The 21,569-nt window shown below is 35.9% G+C and overlaps 2 protein-coding genes across 5 annotated transcripts; one reads left to right on the top strand and one right to left on the bottom strand.

Annotated features, from left to right (window-relative positions):
- The first annotated feature begins 635 nt into the window (after positions 1-635).
- PRT6 (proteolysis 6) lies at positions 636-14,541 on the top strand. 3 transcript variants are annotated; one of them, XM_088826400.1, is made up of 19 exons: positions 636-1,124; positions 1,468-2,529; positions 3,536-4,734; positions 4,877-5,017; positions 6,049-6,292; positions 6,369-7,082; positions 7,585-7,794; positions 7,942-8,627; positions 9,389-9,440; positions 9,517-10,159; positions 10,441-10,649; positions 10,734-11,269; positions 11,354-11,458; positions 11,576-11,642; positions 11,785-11,862; positions 13,135-13,203; positions 13,473-13,584; positions 13,686-13,781; positions 14,319-14,541. In XM_088826400.1, exons 1-17 carry the CDS (start codon positions 1,056-1,058, stop codon positions 13,545-13,547), a joined length of 6,159 nt encoding a protein of 2,052 aa, XP_088682526.1. In that variant the 5' UTR covers positions 636-1,055; the 3' UTR covers positions 13,548-13,584; positions 13,686-13,781; positions 14,319-14,541. The 3 variants fall into 3 exon arrangements, with proteins under 3 accessions (XP_088682526.1, XP_088682527.1, XP_088682525.1); XM_088826401.1 differs by having other exon boundaries at positions 659-1,124; positions 13,473-13,505; XM_088826399.1 differs by having other exon boundaries at positions 665-1,124; positions 13,666-13,781.
- Positions 14,542-15,607: 1,066 nt separating this feature from the next.
- Positions 15,608-21,216, bottom strand: LOC105969995 (transcription factor MYB3R-3). 2 transcript variants are annotated; one of them, XM_088826397.1, is made up of 9 exons: positions 20,890-21,216; positions 20,353-20,539; positions 19,533-19,584; positions 19,269-19,326; positions 18,833-18,927; positions 18,629-18,732; positions 18,011-18,139; positions 16,265-17,296; positions 15,608-15,890 (listed from the first exon to the last, which is right to left on the bottom strand). In XM_088826397.1, the coding sequence occupies exons 2-9, from the start codon at positions 20,496-20,498 to the stop codon at positions 15,887-15,889; spliced, it is 1,620 nt and encodes a 539-aa protein (XP_088682523.1). In that variant the 5' UTR covers positions 20,499-20,539; positions 20,890-21,216; the 3' UTR covers positions 15,608-15,886. The 2 variants fall into 2 exon arrangements, with proteins under 2 accessions (XP_088682523.1, XP_088682524.1); XM_088826398.1 differs by having other exon boundaries at positions 20,880-21,004.
- Between the last annotated feature and the right edge of the window lie 353 nt (positions 21,217-21,569).

The raw sequence follows: 21,569 nt of genomic DNA, 5'->3' as shown, positions 1-21,569 counted from the left end.
ATTATCACTTATGTCAATTTGTTGAAATTCAATTTAAAATAATAATGATAAAAAAAGGGAATTACTTTTTGCGGTTTGAAAATTGCTATTTGCGGTTTCCTACAAAATCCCCCAAAAAAAAATTTATTTCACTAAAACCCCAAAACTTCTCAAAAAAATCCAAAAATACCCCCAAAACGCGTAAGCCCAACTTGGGCGTCCATTCATGCAGTGCACGCCCAAGTTGGGCGTGCAAGCTACATTTGGGCGCCCTAGTTGGGCGTCCAGTGCAAAATTTTTTCTTTTTCTTTTCTTTTTTTTTTAATGTTCGAACGCCCAAGATGGGCGTTCGAACAATTTTTTGCGAAAAAAAAACCCTACAAATCGATTTGTAGGGCTTTTTAACATGAAATTGGTTCCGTAATCGACCTACTCATTGCATATTACACTTAAAATAGTTGAAATTACATCAAAAAATCGAAGCCCAACCCTTCTTCAAGCTTGATTTCGAATTTTCGAATTTTTTTTGTTTTTTTTTGTTATTTACGGTTTTGGGGGGTTTTTTGATATTTTTAAAAGTTTTGGAGGATTTTGTTATAAACCGCGAATGACAATTTTGTGACCGCAAATAGCATTTGTGTGAAAGAAACAAATACAAATAGGGGAATGAGGAAATTCCGACCCCATCTGAAAAGGTCTGAGAGGCGTATACTAGGTTTAAACTTAAAAATTATTTCAGAGAGCAATGCGGTAAACCGTCATTTGACTGTACAACCCATTACAGCTATACGTACAACCCCCCACGAAGTATATAGCATAAGAGAGAGGAATTCCATCCAGACGCAAACTCTGGGAGATAGAGAGAGAAATTGCCGCAGTACATCTGTACAAAATTGACGATCATCTATAATTTCCGCTAGGGTTTTGATAAATTATCTCCTATTAATTGCAAATTGATGCAATTATTCAAACCCTACATGCGAGGGCGTTTACCTGTGGAGTGAGACCCAGCTTCAGTCCTGGGGAGTGAAAGTTGTGTAATCAGTAGGTGTTCTTGCATCGGTTGGATAAGGATTATGCTTCAAATGGAGATCCATTCGTCGCCGGAAATCGTCGCTCCATCTCATTACGATCTTATTGTTCAGGTATGTATCCCGGTCTCTCGTGCGGTAAATTCTGCAGTAAATTGATGCAATTATTCAAACCCTATAATGTTTTTGATAATTTTACTTCTTGAAGTTCATGTGCCGTTTGAAAATTGCGAGTTGACTTGCGAATTATTTGGTACCGTTCCTTACAAATGTCCGTACTGGAATATGATTAGAATACGCATTGTGGAAGGTTTGCAAATTGATGTTTCTGGAGGCTTGAATTTCTGTATTTGTTTTAATAGATCGCATTTCAATATGTATTTATGTTCTGGAAAGTTATGGCTATAAGTTCGGAATATTTTGTCAAAAAGCTTATGATCTAAACCCTGTGTTACAGAGGCTTTCGCAGTTGGGGATTCCTGGGGAAAATTTGAATCAAGGGCCGCGTGGTTTGGCTGCTTTTGCAAAGAGTAACAGATCTCGCATAGGAGACTTGGTGTCTGCTATATTGCCTTCTGATGAAGATGAGGTTGATGAAGATGTATTCCCTGAGTGCATTATTTGGCTGCAGTGGTTGATGTTTGAAGGCGACCCTCGAGTCGCACTTGAGCGCCTGGCTAAAATGAGTGCTAATCAGAGAGGTGTTTGCGGGGCTGTTTGGGGGAGCCGAGATATTGCTTACCGCTGCAGGACTTGTGAGCATGACCCCACATGCGCAATTTGTGTTCCTTGTTTTGAGAATGGAAACCACAAGGACCATGATTACTCCATCATATATACTGGTGGGGGGTGCTGTGATTGTGGGGATATTACCGCATGGAAACGCAAAGGTTTTTGTTCAAAACACAAAGGCGCTGAGCAGATTCAACCACTTTCCAAGGATGTAGTGGAGTCTTTGGGGCCTATTCTGGATTTATTGCTCGGTTTTTGGAGAGACAAGTTACTTTTTGTGAAAAATTTGATCGGAGAGACACCTACGGTGGTTGGTCATGCTGCTGCTGTACTCCAAAAGGCTGCAGATGAGCTGACCTCTGTTGTGGTGGAGATGCTATTAGAATTTTGTAATCAGAGTGAAAGTTTGCTCAGTTTTATTTCTCAAAGAGTATATTCTTCAGCAGGTTTACTGGATATTTTGTTAAGGGCAGAGAGGTTTGTTGATGATGGCATTATTGTGAAGCTCCACGAGTTGCTCCTGAAAATGTTAGGTGAACCAGTGTTCAAATATGAGTTTGCAAAAGTGTTTGTACTCTACTACCCGACTTTTATTAATGCCACCATAAGCGAGGGCAGTGACGCTGATTTCAAAAAGTATCCGCTGATGTCAACATTCTCTGTCCAAATTTTGACTGTGCCGACTCTTACCCCACGACTTGTTGCGGAGATGAATCTTCTGGGAGTGCTGTTGCAATGTTTGGGAAGTATGTTTGCTTCTTGCTCTGGAGAAGATGGAAAGCTGCAGGTACTGCACTTCTTGTATATTCTGTATTTGTGGTATTTCTGAATTGAATACATGCATTTCTAACTGTTAGGAAGAATTGTTTGAGCCAAAATAAGGTGACAAGTAATTTAAACAAAATAATTTTTCCAAAAAGACGAATAATTTGGCACGGATTTCGACTTCAGTTTAGAATATAAAATTTCACAAGCCTCTTGTTGCAAAACAGTCACAATCATGTTAATTTGCAATAGTGTTGGAGAACTTGTCTTTTCTGTAATTGTTGCAGTGATATTGATTGATATAGTAGCATCTGAAACGGTTTATAACATAGTTTAGTAATTAGCTTGTTACCTATTCCATCTTCTATTTGCTTCACGGAAATTCACATTTATTGTTGGTTGATGGAATGGTGATATTTTTAAGGTGAGGAAGTATAACTGATCTCAGATCCGAATGGTATATATTGTGCTGACCCTTAATAAAGATGTAACATCTGGACATGATCAAAATGTATGCGTTTAAATGAAACTCGCACCTCCTCCCTTCCCTATGGAATAGCAAATTCTGTCCTGCTTCATCTCAAGTTTTCTATGTTGGGAAAATATTTTTTATAACTACAGTCTACTTACTAAAGAGATAGAACCTTTTTATGTACCTTAACATCAATAATTTGCTGGAGCCAGAAGTTCAAAATGGTGGTGGCCACACAAGGGTCTATATTTTTTAGCCACTCTAATTCTTGTGAGAAACTTAATTTGCAAGGACAGACGTGTTTGATCCAAAAATAGATCATCAACTGATCTGGATTTGGTAAAAATTGCTGGCTGCTGCTATACTATAACGATCACATTGCCTGATGTTTTTGCTCTCATTCTATGCAGCGACTGATGTAGTAAAATGACATGTGGATGCCATTGCATGAAAATTTTGAATGATCACTTACTTTATATGTTGTTTTGCTGATTATGTTGCTGTACTCTCCAGTGTCCATTCAGATGGAAAAATGTTTAATTTTGCTGCTTTGCAGGTTAATAAATGGGCAAACCTGTATGAAACTACTATTCGTGTGGTTGAAGATCTTAGATTTGTAATAAGCCATTCTACTGTAAGCAAATATTTATGCCACCGTAGGCGGGATTTAGTTAGGAAATGGATGAAAGTCTTGGCTTCAGTGCAAGGGATGAACACCCAAAAGAGAGAAATAGGTATCCACCCCGAAGATGAAAATGAGAATGCCCATTTGCCTTTCAGTCTATGTCACTACATACATAATGTTCTTTCTCTTCTAGTGGCTGGGGCATTTTCGGTGAGTATTCATGATGATACTAGGGAGGAAACTTTCTTCAGCTCATGTATATTAGATTGTGAAGACCAAGACAGCCAAAGACATGCAAAAGTTGGAAGGCTATCTCAAGAAAGCTCCGTTAGTAGTATTATAGGCAAGAACTCATTGGATGATGAGGCCAAGGCTGTTGATAGTTTTCCTGTGCCGTCGTCTGCTTTGTGGTTAATATATGAATGCTTGAGATCAATCGAAAATTGGTTGGGACTGGACAAAACACTGGGCCCTCTCAGTGCCTTATCTCTGAAAACAAGTGACGGCTCTGGAAATAATTTCCTTGCCCTTAAAAGAACGCTCTCTAGGTTCAGGAGAGGTAAATATATATTTAAATCATCCACTTCATCAGATGGTAAGCCTGGAACCTTTGGCGATTCTGTGAACAGACAAAGTTCTTCTCCATCCCAGGGTGGTTTGAAAATTGGCGTAGGATTGGAGTATGGCCAACCCATAGGACAAGCTTCTACCGGTGGTTCTGATGACAACTTCCTTGAAGGAGAGAGCTCCTGCGAGCTAGAAGGCCTGCGAGTGCTGAGTTTGTCGGGTTGGCCTGATATCGTGTATGAAGTTAGTTCCCAGGAAATCTCTATACACATTCCATTACACCGACTCCTTTCAATGGTTCTGCACAGGGCACTTAAAGAATGTTATGGTGAATCTGGATCATCATATCTCCAGAGGACTGGCTCTGCAGATCGTTCATCTGTCAGATACAATGACTTCTTTGGCCAGGTTTTGGATGGATGCCACCCTTATGGGTTTTCTGCCTTTCTGATGGAGCATCCTCTGCGGATAAGGGTTTTCTGTGCGCAGGTTCATGCTGAAATGTGGCGCAGAAATGGGGATGCTCCCATATTATTCAGCGAGTGGTATCGTTCCGCCCGCTGGTATGTCTATGCTTTCGGTCCAACTACTGATAAATATAGTTCACTACAAAGCTGGGGTGCTTCATGCTGTTATATCTACTAGCATTTTATAGTTCTGTTTTTCGTGTCTCTCCAAATTATTCTCTTTGGTTTCTTGATGCAGGTCTGAACAAGGTCAGGAGCTTGATCTTTTCTTGCTCCAATGTTGTGCTACATTAGCTCCACCAGACCTTTATGTCCAGAGAATTCTGGAGCGCTTTGGGCTATCAGACTACCTGTCCCTGGATCTTGAACAGTCTAGTGAGTATGTAATTTCATCTTTAACTTGTCCTTCTGGGCCATTTTTTAGTAAGATTAAATGGAAGATTGTTATTTCTCTGTCTGAGTGGTTCTAATCTTCAAACATATTTCCAAGTAAACTGGTAAATAAATATGTTTATTTCTAGAGTAACTTTTATTAGCTGACCTCGATAATGGTAATCGTACATCATGGAATTTATGTGAATGCTTCATACTAATATGTTGATGTAACTATTGCTTGATGGAAAACTATGATTCCATTTTTTCGTTTTCTTTTTTAAATTAATTTTCTTCAATATTTTTAGCAGTTATTTAGAAAAGCAGGGTGATCTGAGATGTGATTGGAACAAAGGTGCAGTTTATGCTAAAAAAAGTTAGTGTGATACATGTTTTATGCCCTGATACACTTTGGGTAAATTACAGTTTTTTTGGATGCTCATCTAGATAATTGCATTTTCTGTTGATTCTTGTACAAAATCTTTTGTTTGAAACTTAACTAGCTATCAAATGATTAATTTGCATTTCTCTTGTTTTCGAATCAGTTGTATGTCTTATAGACCTAGTTATGGATACTATTTATATGAAAAATCATCATTTCCATTTAGAATGACCATGTTAATGCACTGGGTTTGGGGTATTAATCTCCAAAATTGTGTGAGGCATACTATATTTCCCGTACAACAATTCCACATTGCAATCCTTTTAACTGTCCATGTTATATTGTGTCATACCTATAAAACCATATGAAAATTGTCTAGTAAATTACTGTTGAAAAGCATGTTTGCATTAGTAGTTCAATTGATTTATTCTCAGGTTCTATGTAGATAAGGATAATGGGTGAAAACAGTGGAATGTTTGCATGTTATAAGTTTTTCTTCAGTTGATAGTAGTTAACCAAGTCTGGGGTATATTCATGGACATGATCTCATTTTTATGTATCTTGACTGATCGACCGACATCGAGGGTTTGAACATGAAAGTATTGTTTCCTTATAGACAAGTTAATTGAATATCTATACGTGATTTTAATTTGCAGGCACGAACCAGTTCTAGTTGCCGAAATGCTTAGTCTTCTAATACAAATAGTGAAAGAACGAAGGTTTTGTGGGCTAACCACTGCAGAGTGTTTGCAAAGGGAGTTGGTCTACAAGCTCTCCATTGGAGATGCCACTCGTAGCCAGCTTGTCAAATCTCTTTCCCGTGAGCTTGGAGCAGTTGAAGAACTTCAAGAAGTATTGGACAGAGTTGCAGAATATTCGCATCCATCTGGCATGACTCAGGTTTGGTTCTGCAAAGTGAATATCACTGTATTGGGTATAGTATACTGTCGACGACCCTTATTTTGTTTCATCTCAGGGCATGTATAAGCTACGGTCATCAAACTGGAAGGAACTTGATCTATATCATCCTCGTTGGAACTTGAGGGATCAGCAAGCAGCAGAAGAAAGATACTTGCGGTTTTGTAATGTTTCTGCATTGACCACTCAACTTCCCAGATGGACCAAAATTTACCACCCTCTCAGAGGAATAGCTAAAATCGCTACTTGTAGAACGCTACTCCAAGTCATCCGTGCCGTTCTATTCTATGCTGTTTTCAGTGACAAAGTTACATCATCGCGTGCTCCTGATGGTGTGCTTCTAACTGCATTGCATTTATTGGCACTGGCAATGGATATCTGTCGACTACACAAGGAGTCGGATGATCTGTTATGTCACGAGGGTGATGTAATTCCAATTTTAGCATTTGCTAGTGAAGAAATATGCATGAGCAAGTATGGTGATCAGAGCATGTTGTCGCTTCTTGTCTTGTTGATGAAGATGCACGAGAAAGAAAACGCACGAAACTTCATGGAAGCTGACAATTTTAATTTATCATCTTTAATTTTAAGTATAGTCAAGACCATTGTGGAGCTTGAACCAGAATGCATGACCAAATTGCAGAAACTTGCACCTCAATTAGCTGCTCAATTTTCACATTCTCTTTCAAATGATAGTGCTAGAGACACGGATTTGAGTTCTGACAGCGAAAAGCACAAAGCAAAGTCTCGAGAAAGACAAGCTGCTATTTTGGTGAGGTTTTTATTTATTACGGTTTAAGAGATATGAAACGAGATATGGATAATTCATTAACTAAGAGGAACTACGTACCTTGCTTATCTAGTTACGTTATTCAAATAAATTTATATTTGGAAACATGCAGTATCCAGCCAATGCGAGTTCTTACAGGATGATGATTTGCTCTTTCCTTTTCTCTTTTCTTTATTGGGTCAGTGTTTTCAAAATCTGCTTGACTAAAAAACAAAACTTACCTCAAACACGTCACAGACAGTGAATCCTTGTTATGATGTCAAGTTTATCAAATGCCTTTTGCTTGGTTGGTTACTGGATAAAACGTTGAAGTCAGATCTTCAATAGGGTAACATAAATCTGTTACTTTTGTAGTCAATCCCAGACAAGAGTTGAGATTCAATTCGAGTATTATATATTTTCTGATTGTGTTTTTATACATCGGTCTCAACGAGTGGCATTTGCACCTTTTTTAGTGCTCATTATTCCAGAGTTTGATTTACAGGAAAAGATGAGAGCCCAGCAGTCGAAGTTTTTGGAGAGCTTTCATTTCGACGGAGATGATGAGATGGATGAAATGGATGATACCAAGTCTGAGCAAGAAGCTTCTGACTCTGACATTAGCGATGATACCCAAGAGTCTGCTCAAGCCGTTTGCTCTCTGTGCCATGATGCTAAATCTAGAAGTCCAGTATCATTTTTAGTTCTTCTCCAGGTATTAGAGCTCTCTGATTTTTATCTTTGTCATGTTGGTTCCAGTTGATACCATGTGGTTGACTCAACACAGTTGACCAACTAACATTAGTCATTATTTAAATTCTGCAAGATATGATCCTGATTCCTCGTTTAATTTTCATCAAAGAAATCCAGGCTATTGGGTTTTGTCAATCAAGGGCCTCCTTCGTGGGAACAAGTTAGTCGATCCGGTAAAGAGCATGTTTCTTACGTGACAACCTCAAGCAATCATTTATCTCCAAGCAGCAACTCGGATGATTCAGAAATGATCTCATCGTCTGAGTTGGAAGATTCGGTTCAGAGTGCTTTAAAAGATTTTGCTTATACAGGAAAACCTCGGGAAGTAAATGCTCTTGTTGAATTTATTAAAGCCCGATTTCCTTCCATTAAGAATGTTCGAGCCCCTTGTGATTCAAAAGATACAAGGGAGATGACTTCATCTTCCCTTGAGACATTGGAAGAACATATGTATTTGTCGATCAGGGAGTTTCAAGCTAGTTTGAACGGCTCAGATTCTAAAAAAGGCGATGAAAAATGTTCAACTGCTGGAAGCAGCAAGGAAAGACGAGACAATGCTGAATCTTTCGTGCTTGGTAAATACATAGCGGCTCTGCCTAAAGATCCACAAGATAACCCTTCGGCTTCACAGAATGACAGCTCGGGACTGGTGACAATGAAATCCGGATCCAGTAAACACAGTACAGGATATGATAACTTTGGTCCTGATGGTGGTGATGGAATTTATGTTTCGTCCTGTGGGCATGCAGTGCATCAAGAATGTCTGGATCGGTATTTATCATCACTAAAGGAAAGGTAAACCTTTATCATCCCCTGTTCTTCTCATTCCTCCTATACAGGAACATCTTGCCACCCTGTGGCCCTCGTTATCACATCTAAGTATAGAACAGTAGTTGGAATGCTTGAATTATGTTGGAACTCTTATGTTAAATGAATTTAGCGAACAATTATTTTGGAACTCTTATTTTTGAATCAAATATCTGGTAAAAACTGAAACCAAAATATTCACCTATACAATGTTAGGTAAAAAAAGACTGGTGTCTTATGAAGAAAATCGTCTTCTTATCTATTCTGAACTGATTTTCTAATGAAACTGAGATGTCAGATTACTAGAGTATAAATTCTTAACAAATATTATTTCATCTACAGTTATTTTTTTTAATTTCTTTCTAATTTATTATAATAAGAAAAGCAACTAAAACCATATGTGTATTTTCATAGTTTTGAACTTTAAAGTTGTATGTGGTCAACTTCAGGATCCAAATAACTTAATTGATGAATAGCTTACCATTTTAATGTTTTGCTTCAATAATCAATTTAGAAGTTTTCCATACTTTAGAGTCTAGAGACAATATTTTAGAGAGAAACAAGGGTAGGTCAAAAAAAAAAAAATCGGTTCTTTATTATAGGAGTACTAGCAAAATAGCCACAAATGTTAATTTATAGATTTGAATTAAATTATTATAAATTTCTAATATTGAAGGGAACAACGCTGATATTTTATTTCGACTTGCTTAAAAAGTGTTCGTCTTTTTTTTTTCTTCCTATGTGCACAGATATATCAGAAGAAGTGTATTTGAAGGAGGACACATTGTGAATCCAGATCAGGTAAAGATTTTATATTTTTTGAATCTTTTATTGCCGACAGATACACAAATTTGGTAATGTTCATTTGTTTTGGCAGGGTGAGTTCCTTTGTCCAGTGTGCCGGGGACTTGCTAACTCTATCCTACCGGCTTTGCCTGGAGATCTTAGAAAACTTCCTCAGCTACCTGCTGGCTCAACCATCAACGTTACAGATGCTAGCAGCCCTTCCACCTCGTCGGATGATGGTGGAAGTTCCTTTCGTCTCCAAGATGCTTTGTCACTCCTACAGAGGGCTGCAAATGTTGCCGAAAGTAGTGAGGCTCTAAAAACTTTAGCAACACAAAATGTGAGAATAAAGCCAAATCCTAATCTCGAACCTATCATTCGTTTACTGTGTGGAATGTATTATCCCGGCCAGGATAAGATTTTAGAAACTGGAAGGATAAGCCATTCATTGATTCTATGGGACGCGCTGAAGTACTCGCTCATGTCAACCGAAATTGCAGCTCGATCAGTAAAGAGCTCACTGAGTCCAAATTACAGCATTGGTGCTGTATTCAAGGAACTTAACTCTTCTAGTTGCTTTATCCTGACCTTGCTATTAGATGTTATTCAAAGCACACGGACAACGGATTCTCAGACTATCCTATTAAGATGTCACGGCCTTCAGCTCTTTGTCAGGTCTTTATGCCCTGGTGCCTATCAAGATGAATTATCCAATTGCTCTAAACGGCAAGGAGGTATAGCTCCTTCTTTTGAAGTTCTTAAGCTAATTGATTTCAGCAGATTTGTTATTGCGTCAAGAGCTGCGTCCATTTTGTTCATGCATCAAAAGGGAAACACTGAAACACATCAATGCAGTGCCTTTCTAATGAACATATGATCATTAAATGTGTGTGTATATATATATATATATATATATATATATATATATATATATATATATATATATATATACGTGTGTGTGTGTATTTTGATCATACTTGGTTTTCAGAATTGTCTTTTCCATTATGCTTTGTAGGTACTATGCTTTATATCCTAGAGAATGCGGATCCAAAGGTACGGTACCCAGACGTACAACTGTGGAGACAGGCATCTGAACCTATCCTTGCCCGTGATGCCTTTTCATCATTTATGTGGATTCTCTTCTGTCTTCCATGGCCCATATTGTCCTGCAAGGAATCCTATTTCTCGCTTGTGCATGTTTTTTATGTTGTTACTGTGACACAGGTAGGATTTCCCCTTAATTTGACATACACGACGTTGTGTACTTACTGCATTGCATGAATCTTATTATTCAACCTTGCTTGACAGGCTATAATTATATGTCACAACGCTAGGAAAAGCAAAGAAACCGAAGTGGAATTTGTTGATAATTTGATCACCGACATATATCAATTGTTGGGCGAACGTCGAGAAGCCGCGCAGTATTTCCAATCCTACTTCTGCGATCCCGCGTATGATATTAATGACGCAATCCGCAGCATAACTTTTCCATACTTGAGGAGATGTGCCCTGCTTTGGAAGCTAATAAATTGCTCAAAAATAATGCCGTTTGGTAATGGTGTCCGGTCATGGGGCGGATCTTCGTACGAATCTGATTATTTCGAGTCCTCTGCTAATACTGCAGAAGAGCTTACGGAGATTCAAAAGCTGGAGAAGATGTTTAACATCCCTTCCCTTAACCTCATTGTTAATGATGTAGAGACAAGGTCGACAGCTTTGAGATGGGTGGGCTGTTTTCTTGAAATGTTTGAACCCGATACATCTCAAAGCTTATTGAGATGTACGCCTGCAGTTCCATTTAAACTGATGGTTTTGCCTCATCTTTACCAGGAGCTATTGCAAAGGTTGACTTGTAACTTCTTGTAGTATCTTACTTTTGTTTTGTTGTTTTTATTCATCTATCACATGGGGGATCTGCCCAACTTCAGGTATATCAAAAAGTGTTGCCCTGACTGTGGAGTTGTAAAGGAGGAGCCTGCATTGTGCTTGTTGTGCAGTAAAATATGCTCACCGAACTGGAAGGCATGCTGCAGGTTACCACTACTTTATATTATGTTCTAATATTTCTTCTTATAGGCATTCTGCTTTTGTTTGTTTTCTTTGTTTGGTTCTTTCTATGTTTATTTTACTCTTGCTCGTTTATTTTTTAGTGAAAGCGCTTGTCAGACTCATGCAATGTCCTGCGGTGCTGGCATTGGGGTATTCTTATTGATTCGGGTAAGTTTTGGATTTTCAGCTCTTTTATGCTTCCACCATTAAACTGTTTGTGTAATAGGTCCGGCACATATTTCTTCCTATCTAATCGTGTTTGTATGTCCTATGGAATAGTCATATTGATGATAACAATGTTTTACTTCAGAGAACCACAATCTTGCTCCAAAGATGTGCACGTCAGGCACCTTGGCCTTCTCCATACTTGGATGCATTTGGTGAAGAGGTAAATGTCTCTTCTGATTGAATGATTTTTTTCCCTTAATACTATATAGTAAGCTACAATGATAAATTTGGATTATTTTAAAATATTTATTTACTTATGAATAAACATCTTTATACTATATATTTGAGTGTTAAATAGTATTTAAAAAATATTAAAACAGATTCGAACGTTACAGCGATTTAAGCAGAAAGTGTGTGTTGTAGTTTACGATCGTGATTTTGCATGACGATTTAGAAATTAGTGAAACAAATTTTAGATGAAATATATCTTGACTACTTATAAATAAACATCATGTGTGCTTATATACATATTTTTGTGATTTTGCGTGGCCATTGGAAAATTATTGATCCATGTTTTAGATGAACTATTTCTTGACTTCTTATGAATAAACATCTACTATACTATATATTTGAGTCTTAAAAGGTATCATAAAAGATTTCATAATTTGAGCGATTTTTAACCAAAAACGTGTGCTACTATACATTTTTTTTGTGATTTTGCATGACTTTTCGAAAATAAGTGAAACAATTTTTAGATGAACTATTTCTTGACTTCTTATGAATTGAGTGCGAAAAAATACTAAAAAAAACATTTGAACATTTCAGTTATTTGTAGTAAAAAGCATGTGTCATACGTAGTAGTATGCGATTTTCTTGATTTTGCTTCACAATTAAAATATGAGAAAAAACATTAGATAAACTATTTCTTTACAACTGGTGGATAAACATCTTCTATACTGTATATTTGAGTGATAAAATATATTGAATAAAGATTTGAACATGTCAGCGATATTATAGTATACGATTATTTGTGATTTTGCTTGGCTATTAAAAAGTTAGTGAAACAATTGTTAGATGAATTGTTTCTTGACTACTTATGAATTAGCATCTTCTTTACAATGTACTTGAGTGTTGACTTAATCTGCACCAACAAGGAGGCTTCATTTTTGGCTTAATTACCTTCTTTATACCATATATGATCATAAGTTCTTTGTTTTGTGTCCACTGATGGCAAGAATTCATGCGAAAAACTGTGGATTATATTGACTATCTTTTTGAGGGATTATATTGAATTATATCATGATGTTTAATCCACAGAAAGTGTTGAACAATTTGATGGGTTGCACAGCACTTGTTTGAGCAGTTTATCTCGTATACCTTCACGCCTTTAATTTTTGTTGTTACTGTTATTGTGCTGTGTAAATGCTGTGAAGCAAATTTTCTATAAAAAAAAATTTCCAACATGTTAAACTTGTGAATCTCTATCTTGCAGGATGTTGAAATGTATAGGGGAAAGCCATTGTTCCTGAATGAAGAACGATATGCTGCTTTAACTCATATGGTAAACTGGGAATATTTGCTTCCTTCTCTTTAATATCTCATGCCAATGCTTTCATGCACACACTTCTATTTTCAAGTATACAAAAGTCTATGTTTTCTGGGAATAATTATTTCAAGAGTCTTTTTTTCTAATTATCGACTTACAATTTGAATGCAAGAAAGCTAGGAAAGCAATTATTCTAATGATTCACGTGCCTTTTTATTTTGCTGGATGAAATTTGTTAATTTTTTTTGTTTTATCTTCTTCTAATATGTGATTCTGCCGTTTAGGTGGCTTCTCATGGTCTTGACCGGAGTTCAAAGGTGCTTCGGCAAACAACAATTACTTCTTTTTTCACGTTTTAGACTGTCAATATGTAATACCATACATTCTTCTCCTGAGGTCTGGATTTAAACTTGGATATAGCTGCTGTATTCTCGGTTTTCATCTTCGAACTGTAGTCTCGGCTAGCATCTTTATTAGTTTCTGATTGAACATTGCAGATTACAGCAAGATAATATATTTCCAGTTTCAAGCTTTAATAGTGGACCAGAGATTCAATGCAGTGTATGGTTTCCTGAATGTACAGACTTATAAAGGTCAGCATGCTGTTGGAGTTGTTGCGTTTATATATTTTTTTCAATCTCTTCAGCGCTCCTTTGGAAAAATTACAAACACCTGCCTGAAATGAATTAAGTCTATAATGACATATTTAGCTCTTTTTTTTGCTTGGGTAATAACATACTCCCTCCGTTCCTAAATAGGTGTCATTTTTCACCTTGGCACAAATCTTAAGAATCTCAGTAAATATGTCTTGATTTTAGGAAAATAGATATTGATGGACCAAAATACCCTTGTTTATTAATTAATGCATGAAGAGTGCTATAGAGTTAATAAGGGTAAAATTGAAAAATAAGCAATTAATGCAGCATTGGAATTGTAAAGTGACAGATAATATGGAACAAAAAAAATTCTCAAAAGAGACAGATATTATGGAACAGAGGGAGTAGTATTTATCTATTCAAATGTTGCACATGTTCACTTTGAGCCTGTAATGATATTACTCCTAGATGGCCACCGCTAATCTGCTTTCCGATTATTCTGTACTTTATTTTATGTATTTGATTTTTCTTCAGCTGGAAGCTTCTTGGTGGCAGTGGCCATCTGCGAGTATCTATTTTCCTCCGATCAGTTCCATTTGTGTGCGTTAAGTACCTATTTTGTGTATAACGTTGCTCGCTACTCTATAATGGTTTGTACTGTTAGTGTAAATCGCTCTATATTATGTAATGGCTGTGTGCAAGTCCGTCGGTTGAACAGTAAATCACTCGTCTAGGAAATAATTTGGTGCTTTTCAAAGAGTTACGTAATCAGTTACTTTTTTTTTGCTGCGGATAATTTTATAGTCTGGCAGCATCAGCATGTGGGCTTTAAAAAAATATTTGAATGTTTCAGCTAATTTTAGCAAAAAATGTATACGATTTTTAGTGATTTTGTTGACAGTTCAAAAATTAGACAAATTCTACAAATAGTTTTTAAATAATTTTTCACACCAAATTCAACAAATAGTTCATCTAAATTTGGTAGCAAAATCACTAAAAATCGTATGCTATAGATCACGTTTTTGGCGAAAATAGTAGAAATGGTTATATTTGCTTTGAAAAGTTTGACACTCAAATATATATAAATGAAGATTTAAATTCATAAATAGCCAAAAATAGTTCATTTAAATTTGGTTTCAACTAAATTTTTAAAAGCAAAATCTCAAAAAATTGTATACTATAGCTCACAGTTTTGCCAAAAAAAAAAAAGCAAAATCAACAAAAAATCATCTAAAGCTCACAGTTAACGCACAAAAATATAGAGATAAAGATATTAATTCATAAAAAATAGCTCATGTTTTTGTTAAAAATTATAAAAAGTTTGCATACTATATAGCTCACGTTTTTTGTTAAAAATAGTTGAGTTTTTTTTTTTTCAAAGAGTTTTAACGCACAAATAAATCGCAATAAAAATATAGCTAAAATTGTCATATCTTTTTATTAATAGTTTTTCACACAAATAAAAATATAGCAATGAAGATGTTAAGTCATAATTAATTAAGAAATAAGCAAGAAATGTGTGCCATTTAGTATATGATTTTTTTTTTGTAATTTTACTCAACTGTTCAAAAATTAATTGAATTTTAAGATAAATTATTTCTTGACTAATAATAAACATTTTTAACTAATATTCAATGTTATTTTTAACATGTTCAATGTTAAAAAATATTAAATTGTTAAATAATATTAAAAAAATATTTGATGTTTCAACTATTCTTGTAAAAAATCGTGTGCTATAGTATACATCTATTTATGATTTTGTTTGACTATTCAAAAATTAGTGAACACATAAATATAAAAACAAATGATACTAGGCCAAACAATTTTGCCAATCCCCTAAAAGCATGAGGGTACTGAAAGAGGTTTTATTCTATACCAAGGGGCCTACTTGCAAATATAAAGTCCTACTCTATTTTAACTGTACAAATCAATAAAGTTTGAATGATAGATATGGAAAAGAAAAACAATCTTTAAAGAAATGAAACATTCAACGGTTGTTGGGCATTCCAGTAACAACAGAACCTTCTTCTGCCTGCAACATACGTCTCCATGAATGTATATACCAACCGGTCGTCATCTTTGCGACTCCCTATCGACTTTCATCAACTTATCAAACAAAAGCAAACCAACAAATGTGAAGTGAATAAGTAGAATTCAAGATCACGACCGTAAAAGGGAAAGTAGTGTGCAATGTACATATTCGTAAAAACTAGTAGGAGTTCAGAAATATAGAATCGTCTTAGTGTGATAATTATAAAACCGAGATGCAGCAGAATCAAGATCAAGAGAAACTAGAAAATTTGACTAAAAAATTTTGACTAAGAAATTCAAAAGTATTTTCCACAACTATATCATGAAACCAGGTTCAAATCTAGAGTAAAACATTTGTGTAAACAAGAAAATAGCTACCCTGCATGCATGTTCTATACATACTAGCATATTTAAAAGTGCAAATATTACAATCTTGCTAAAGAAGTTACCTCCGCCTATGACGTGTATAAACAAACTTTGTTACAGGAGGGATTTCCTTGACATCTGCGCCCCCAGATTTAGTATTATTGTCCATGCTAATGTCGAAATCAAGCTGCTTCTCGACAGATTTAAGAACTGAAGTTCTTTTGAATCGTAATCGATATGGAGGAGATGAGTTAAATGACTTGTTTCCGCTTAAACCATCATCATCATCATCTGAAGCAGTATCTGCACGTAGACTATTGTTCTGTAACTCAGTACTCTCAGAACTATTCTTCTGATTATGCTCACCATTAGGCAGAAAAGCCTCCTTTGGCGTCCTATCAGAATTCCTCTTTCTCAGTATGGATGGAGTATTTGGAAAGCTTCTTGCAGCAATCTTAAGTATTGATTCAGGAGTTTGTGCAGGCAAGCATCTACTTTTCACACTTGGTGGAGTAAAGAAAGGTGTAGCTGATGTCGTAGGACTACTGTCTGATTCAGACTGCTTCAACGAAATATTTGCAAGATTTGAATCCAGCAGATCGTAGTTGCCCAACACTGGTGGCTCATAACACAGTGTCCCATATACTGGATTTTCGTAATGCCATGATGCTCCAATTATACGATATTGATCAATTGCATCGTATATTCCATGCCTGTCGTCAAGCTTAGAAGACTCCATTATGTTTGAATGGATAGTGCCTGCTTCTGATGGCATTTCCTCACACTTGTTGCAATCGGAACTGGTGTATTCACTCCGTACACAGGTGTCAATATCATGATCTTGATCTTCATCTTGGATCCTTGTATCTGGCTTGTCATTCGCATGCTCAACTTTACATGAATCAGTAGTTCCACACGAAGTTAACACGGTCGAATTTGATCCTCTATTTGAACCAATAAGAAATACTCCAATTGAAGCTGCACTACTATTACTGTCCCTAGCACCATTTTGCGGAACATTTTTAGCAGCTGGAGGAAGGTTTCCTGTAGCTAAATAGAAATCTAACTTTTTCTTCAAAGAGCTATTCCAATGATTCTTGATTGCGTTATCAGTCCTGCATCGATTCAAACCAGTTACATTACTGTTATTCAGTAGAATAATGCTGCGTATACTCAATCAATAAAAAAACATTAATGCAATAAACCTAGTTCAAAATATTATAATGACTTGCTTCTTACAGTATTATAGTATATTTTATTGCCATGTAAAATTTTCTCTGTATGATGACTTGCATTATTTTTTATGAGCTTTTATATACATCGTGAGGAGGCAAAACTCTTTAGTTGATCGATCACATTCAATGAATCAACACAGCACAAGACGGAAAACATTTACTACAAACCTTACTGTCTGGTTCAATGTATTATAATAACTAGTAGCCAATCCAAAAACCATTAATGGATGCAAGAAATCAGAAATCGAGTACATTGAGCAACTTATATGAGCAATCTCCACCTTGGCATAAGAAAACATAATTCAGCCAGCGTTCACATCAGATTAGATCAAAATTCGTATTAGACCTATACCTCTACCCAAAACTGAACCTTCCTTCTTATTTTGTTCTCATAAAGTAATTTCTACACTGATATCCTCCTTATGTATTGAGAAATCAACCAAAAACAAAAATGAAAAATACTTCAAGGATTTTGACAGTAAAAGTTACAAGCTGAAAAGCCAGAATGCATTTTTCCAAAATCAAGGATTAAGTTATCCATCTAGATAAATAATCCCTTTTCTTAGTAAATAAATATAGGCAGAAGAACGATACCTTCCAGGTAGAAGCCTAGCTAATTCAGCCCATTTATTCCCATGAACACGATGAGCATTGAGTAAAGTAAGCTCCTCCTCCAAAGTCCAAGCATCCTTCTTAATATGTGGATTCAAATGATTGTGCCACCTGAAATTTTTCAAAGAAAAATGTTCAAGCTTTTACTCATCAACCTATAAATATATAACCAAAACTGAATTCTAAAGCTATGCAAGCATATGTTCAATGGAGAAATTATTTTACCATGCATGAAATACAGCTATGAAGTCATAATCTTGGATGGACTACCACTAATATCTACACAAAAATGATAGGCATTGGATGGAAGCACACAGAGTACTGGACCATCTAATATCAAATTGTACAAGTTCCAAAAAAAAATTTAGCTCAACATGGTGCTTCTGTGAAGGAGCCGGAATCATCTAAAACTGCATATAAGTTCTGGCAAAAGTGTTTTCTAGCTAAACATTGTGCTTCTGTGTGTGGGGTCATAAGATGTGTATGCATGATTTTCCACAAACAGGAAATTATGGTAAAACAAAGAATCAATCTGTCACAAATTTGCTCACACAACTTATTACTACGATATTAATTGTTAGGTATCACATGTAATGTTACCTCTCACGGCACTGCTTCCCAATTCGACCTGGTAACGACTTTGCTATGACAGACCATTTTGTAGGTCCGTATCTAGCAACCAGTTCTGTGATTTTGTCATCCTCCTGCAAGTAAAATTTAGCAGTACAAGACAAATCAAGATTTGTGCTTAATAACAATTTACACAAAATAGAAATTTCAATATAAAGAAATATAAGGGCCAACCTCTGGTGTCCAGGGACCTTTAACAAGTTCTGGATTCAGAACCTTTTGCCATCGATGCAGGCACTGCACTTCTGATCTATCCGGAAAGAACTCCGCTGCAAGTTAGTGTAACATGCATGGTTTGAGAATGGTAGCAGGAAGTGTTCGAAAAATATCAACATAAAGTGATAATTAAACATAACAGCATTATATTACAAAAGTGTTAATGATATTGCAATTGTATCTTAAAATTGAAATGTTTCCTCTTATTTTATAACTTAAATCAAATTTATTCAACGATTTCTTTTTCACCATGATTATTCAAAGAATCATTACTGGAACACCACAACTGATTTACCTCCAACAGCAACATCAAACTTTCAACCTAAAGACCGCAAATTTCGAAATCCAATTCAAGTTGCAAATCAAATAGAAAAACGTGCAAACTGTATCATACCTATTTTCTTCCAGGACTTCCCTCTAAAAGCCGCAACAGCCTTTTTTAATGTATCATCCTGAAACAAAATGATTTGACATGCAAGTAAGTTTTTTTTGTGGCAGCTAAATAAGCAGATAGAAACAAAAGGATTGAATGATTAGCTTATGCATCTTCTTTTACTCAACACACACAAAGCACTAGTTTTTATCATGCAAAAGTAAGGCCAAGACAGAAGTCCTTGGCTCCAGCACACAAACATACATTCCTTTAGAAAATTCTTACCTCCTCTGGAGTCCAACCTCCTTTTGCTCTTCTAATCGGGCCCGTAGTTCTTCTGTAAAACCAAAAAAGTGGCACTGAATTAGATAATCAACCTAGAGCCTTAATCTTTTTCTAGAAATTCCAAAGATTCCAAACAGGTTGTTCAACTATACGCCCAGTTCGTCGCTTCATTATAGAAGTACATAGTTTATTAGCCTGAAAATTCTCTCCTACAAACACATGAAAGGGCTTTCTTCAGAACTACTCAATGATCTATATAAACGAATAGGTGCCATCCTAATTTATGATAGCCTCTTATATTATTTTCCATTTTCTTGACAAGAAATTTTCTGAAGGCACATAACAATGATACTAGCTAAAAGAAACTTTTTAAAACTTCTGTTATCCAATTGCTACTCTGTAATAAATACTCCATGGGACGATTAACAAGACTCATATGCTAACACTTCCATTCGATGCAGAACACCCAACCTAACCAGTCCCAGGTATATGTAATTTACATGTTTTTTGATATACCGACATGAAGTTATGATCAGTCGAATAAGAATCTCATCCAAACCCTAGGTAGAAAACTAGATGTTTATACAATAACAAACCACCAAATAACCATGACAAACAACAACAGAAACATAAGGTGAAAGAAACATAGCCATACAAGAGTAAGCATTCAAAAGAAGAGTCACAAAGTATTAACCCGGAATACAAAATTAAAATACAATAGGAAGGACACAGAACATAGATTATATATTTGTGTCAAAATATAGATGTTCGTAGATACGCATATATGTTAATAAAATAGAATAAGTGATAAAAAAAATACCTATGAGCTGGAGAAGTACTAGTAGGACTACTTATCCCGGGTGATTTTAACACGATGCTGCTACTGTTCTCCGAAAAAGACGAGCTTGAAGCAGCTGCAGACTCCTTTTTCTCGAGGCAAATAACATCAGATTTTGCCTCTGCCATTAATTCCTATAGTTCATCAGACCTCCAAATTCCCAAACTTCCTAAAATAAAAATTAACCAATCCAATAAATCAAGACAAAATTCTACACTATGCTCGTAAATGAAAAGTCTAAATCTAGTTATAAAAGAAAAATCTGCAGCGTTCACGCAAGCTAAGCGAAGTGCAGATCTCGAAAACCAAATAATAATCAATAAAAAAAAGCCCAAATCACAACAATTCCCGAACAAAACAGATAAGAAAAAAATAAAATCTTTTATAAATATCGATTAATCAGAGCGCGTTAAACCGATTAAACACAGTTAAATTGATCAAACAGCAAGTAAAGACGACGTACATAAATTCACAATATCGAAATTCAAGAATCCTGAAACAAATATTACATCGACTAACCCTTATTAATTGGAGAACAAGCTCATCCGATTATTGAGCCCTAAGAAAACTTGGGCAAAAAAAATCTGAATTAGGAGATGAAAGAATTCAGAGTTACGAAAAACCTTGCCCGTTGAATGTAGAGAGAGAAAAGGAGTAAATATTTATGTATATTTTGTATGTAACGAATACTTACGAAGGGTTACTAACGGCGACGTTTAAAAGCCGTCAACTAGAGGATGGGGAAAAGAAGGATTGTATTAACGGCGTGATATGACCGTTAGGGAACAAAAGTTTGAACCTCAAACGGCACATTTCTCTGTTTCGCCACAAAGTTGAAAGCCGAACGTTTTCACTGAGGCTGATCTTTCCCGGGTCAATAACGACCGTTAAGATATTAATGGACGGTCGAGATTTAATCTTCGTGTGGCGTAAATGATACGTCATAACCGAATCAAATTTCAGAAGGGTGTTTAAGTAAATCCCAATTGATGACGTTAGATCACCATTATCTCTGGGATACAAGCGAGCCGTTAGATTTGTTTTGTTAATGTTTCGACGGCTGCGATTATTGGGTGAAAGATCTAACCGATTAGTGATATGGAAGTAAACAAAATAAGAATGGATTGATATTAAATACCGAAAATCTTGGAGTTAATTAATACTATAATTTTAGTGCCACGTGTCATGCCCAGGAATTT

Source organism: Erythranthe guttata, chromosome 12 (assembly GCF_056151865.1).
Source record: "Erythranthe guttata isolate IM_541 chromosome 12, IM_541, whole genome shotgun sequence".
Classification (NCBI taxonomy): Eukaryota; Viridiplantae; Streptophyta; class Magnoliopsida; order Lamiales; family Phrymaceae; genus Erythranthe; species Erythranthe guttata.
This window is presented reverse-complemented; position numbering and strand designations above follow the sequence as displayed.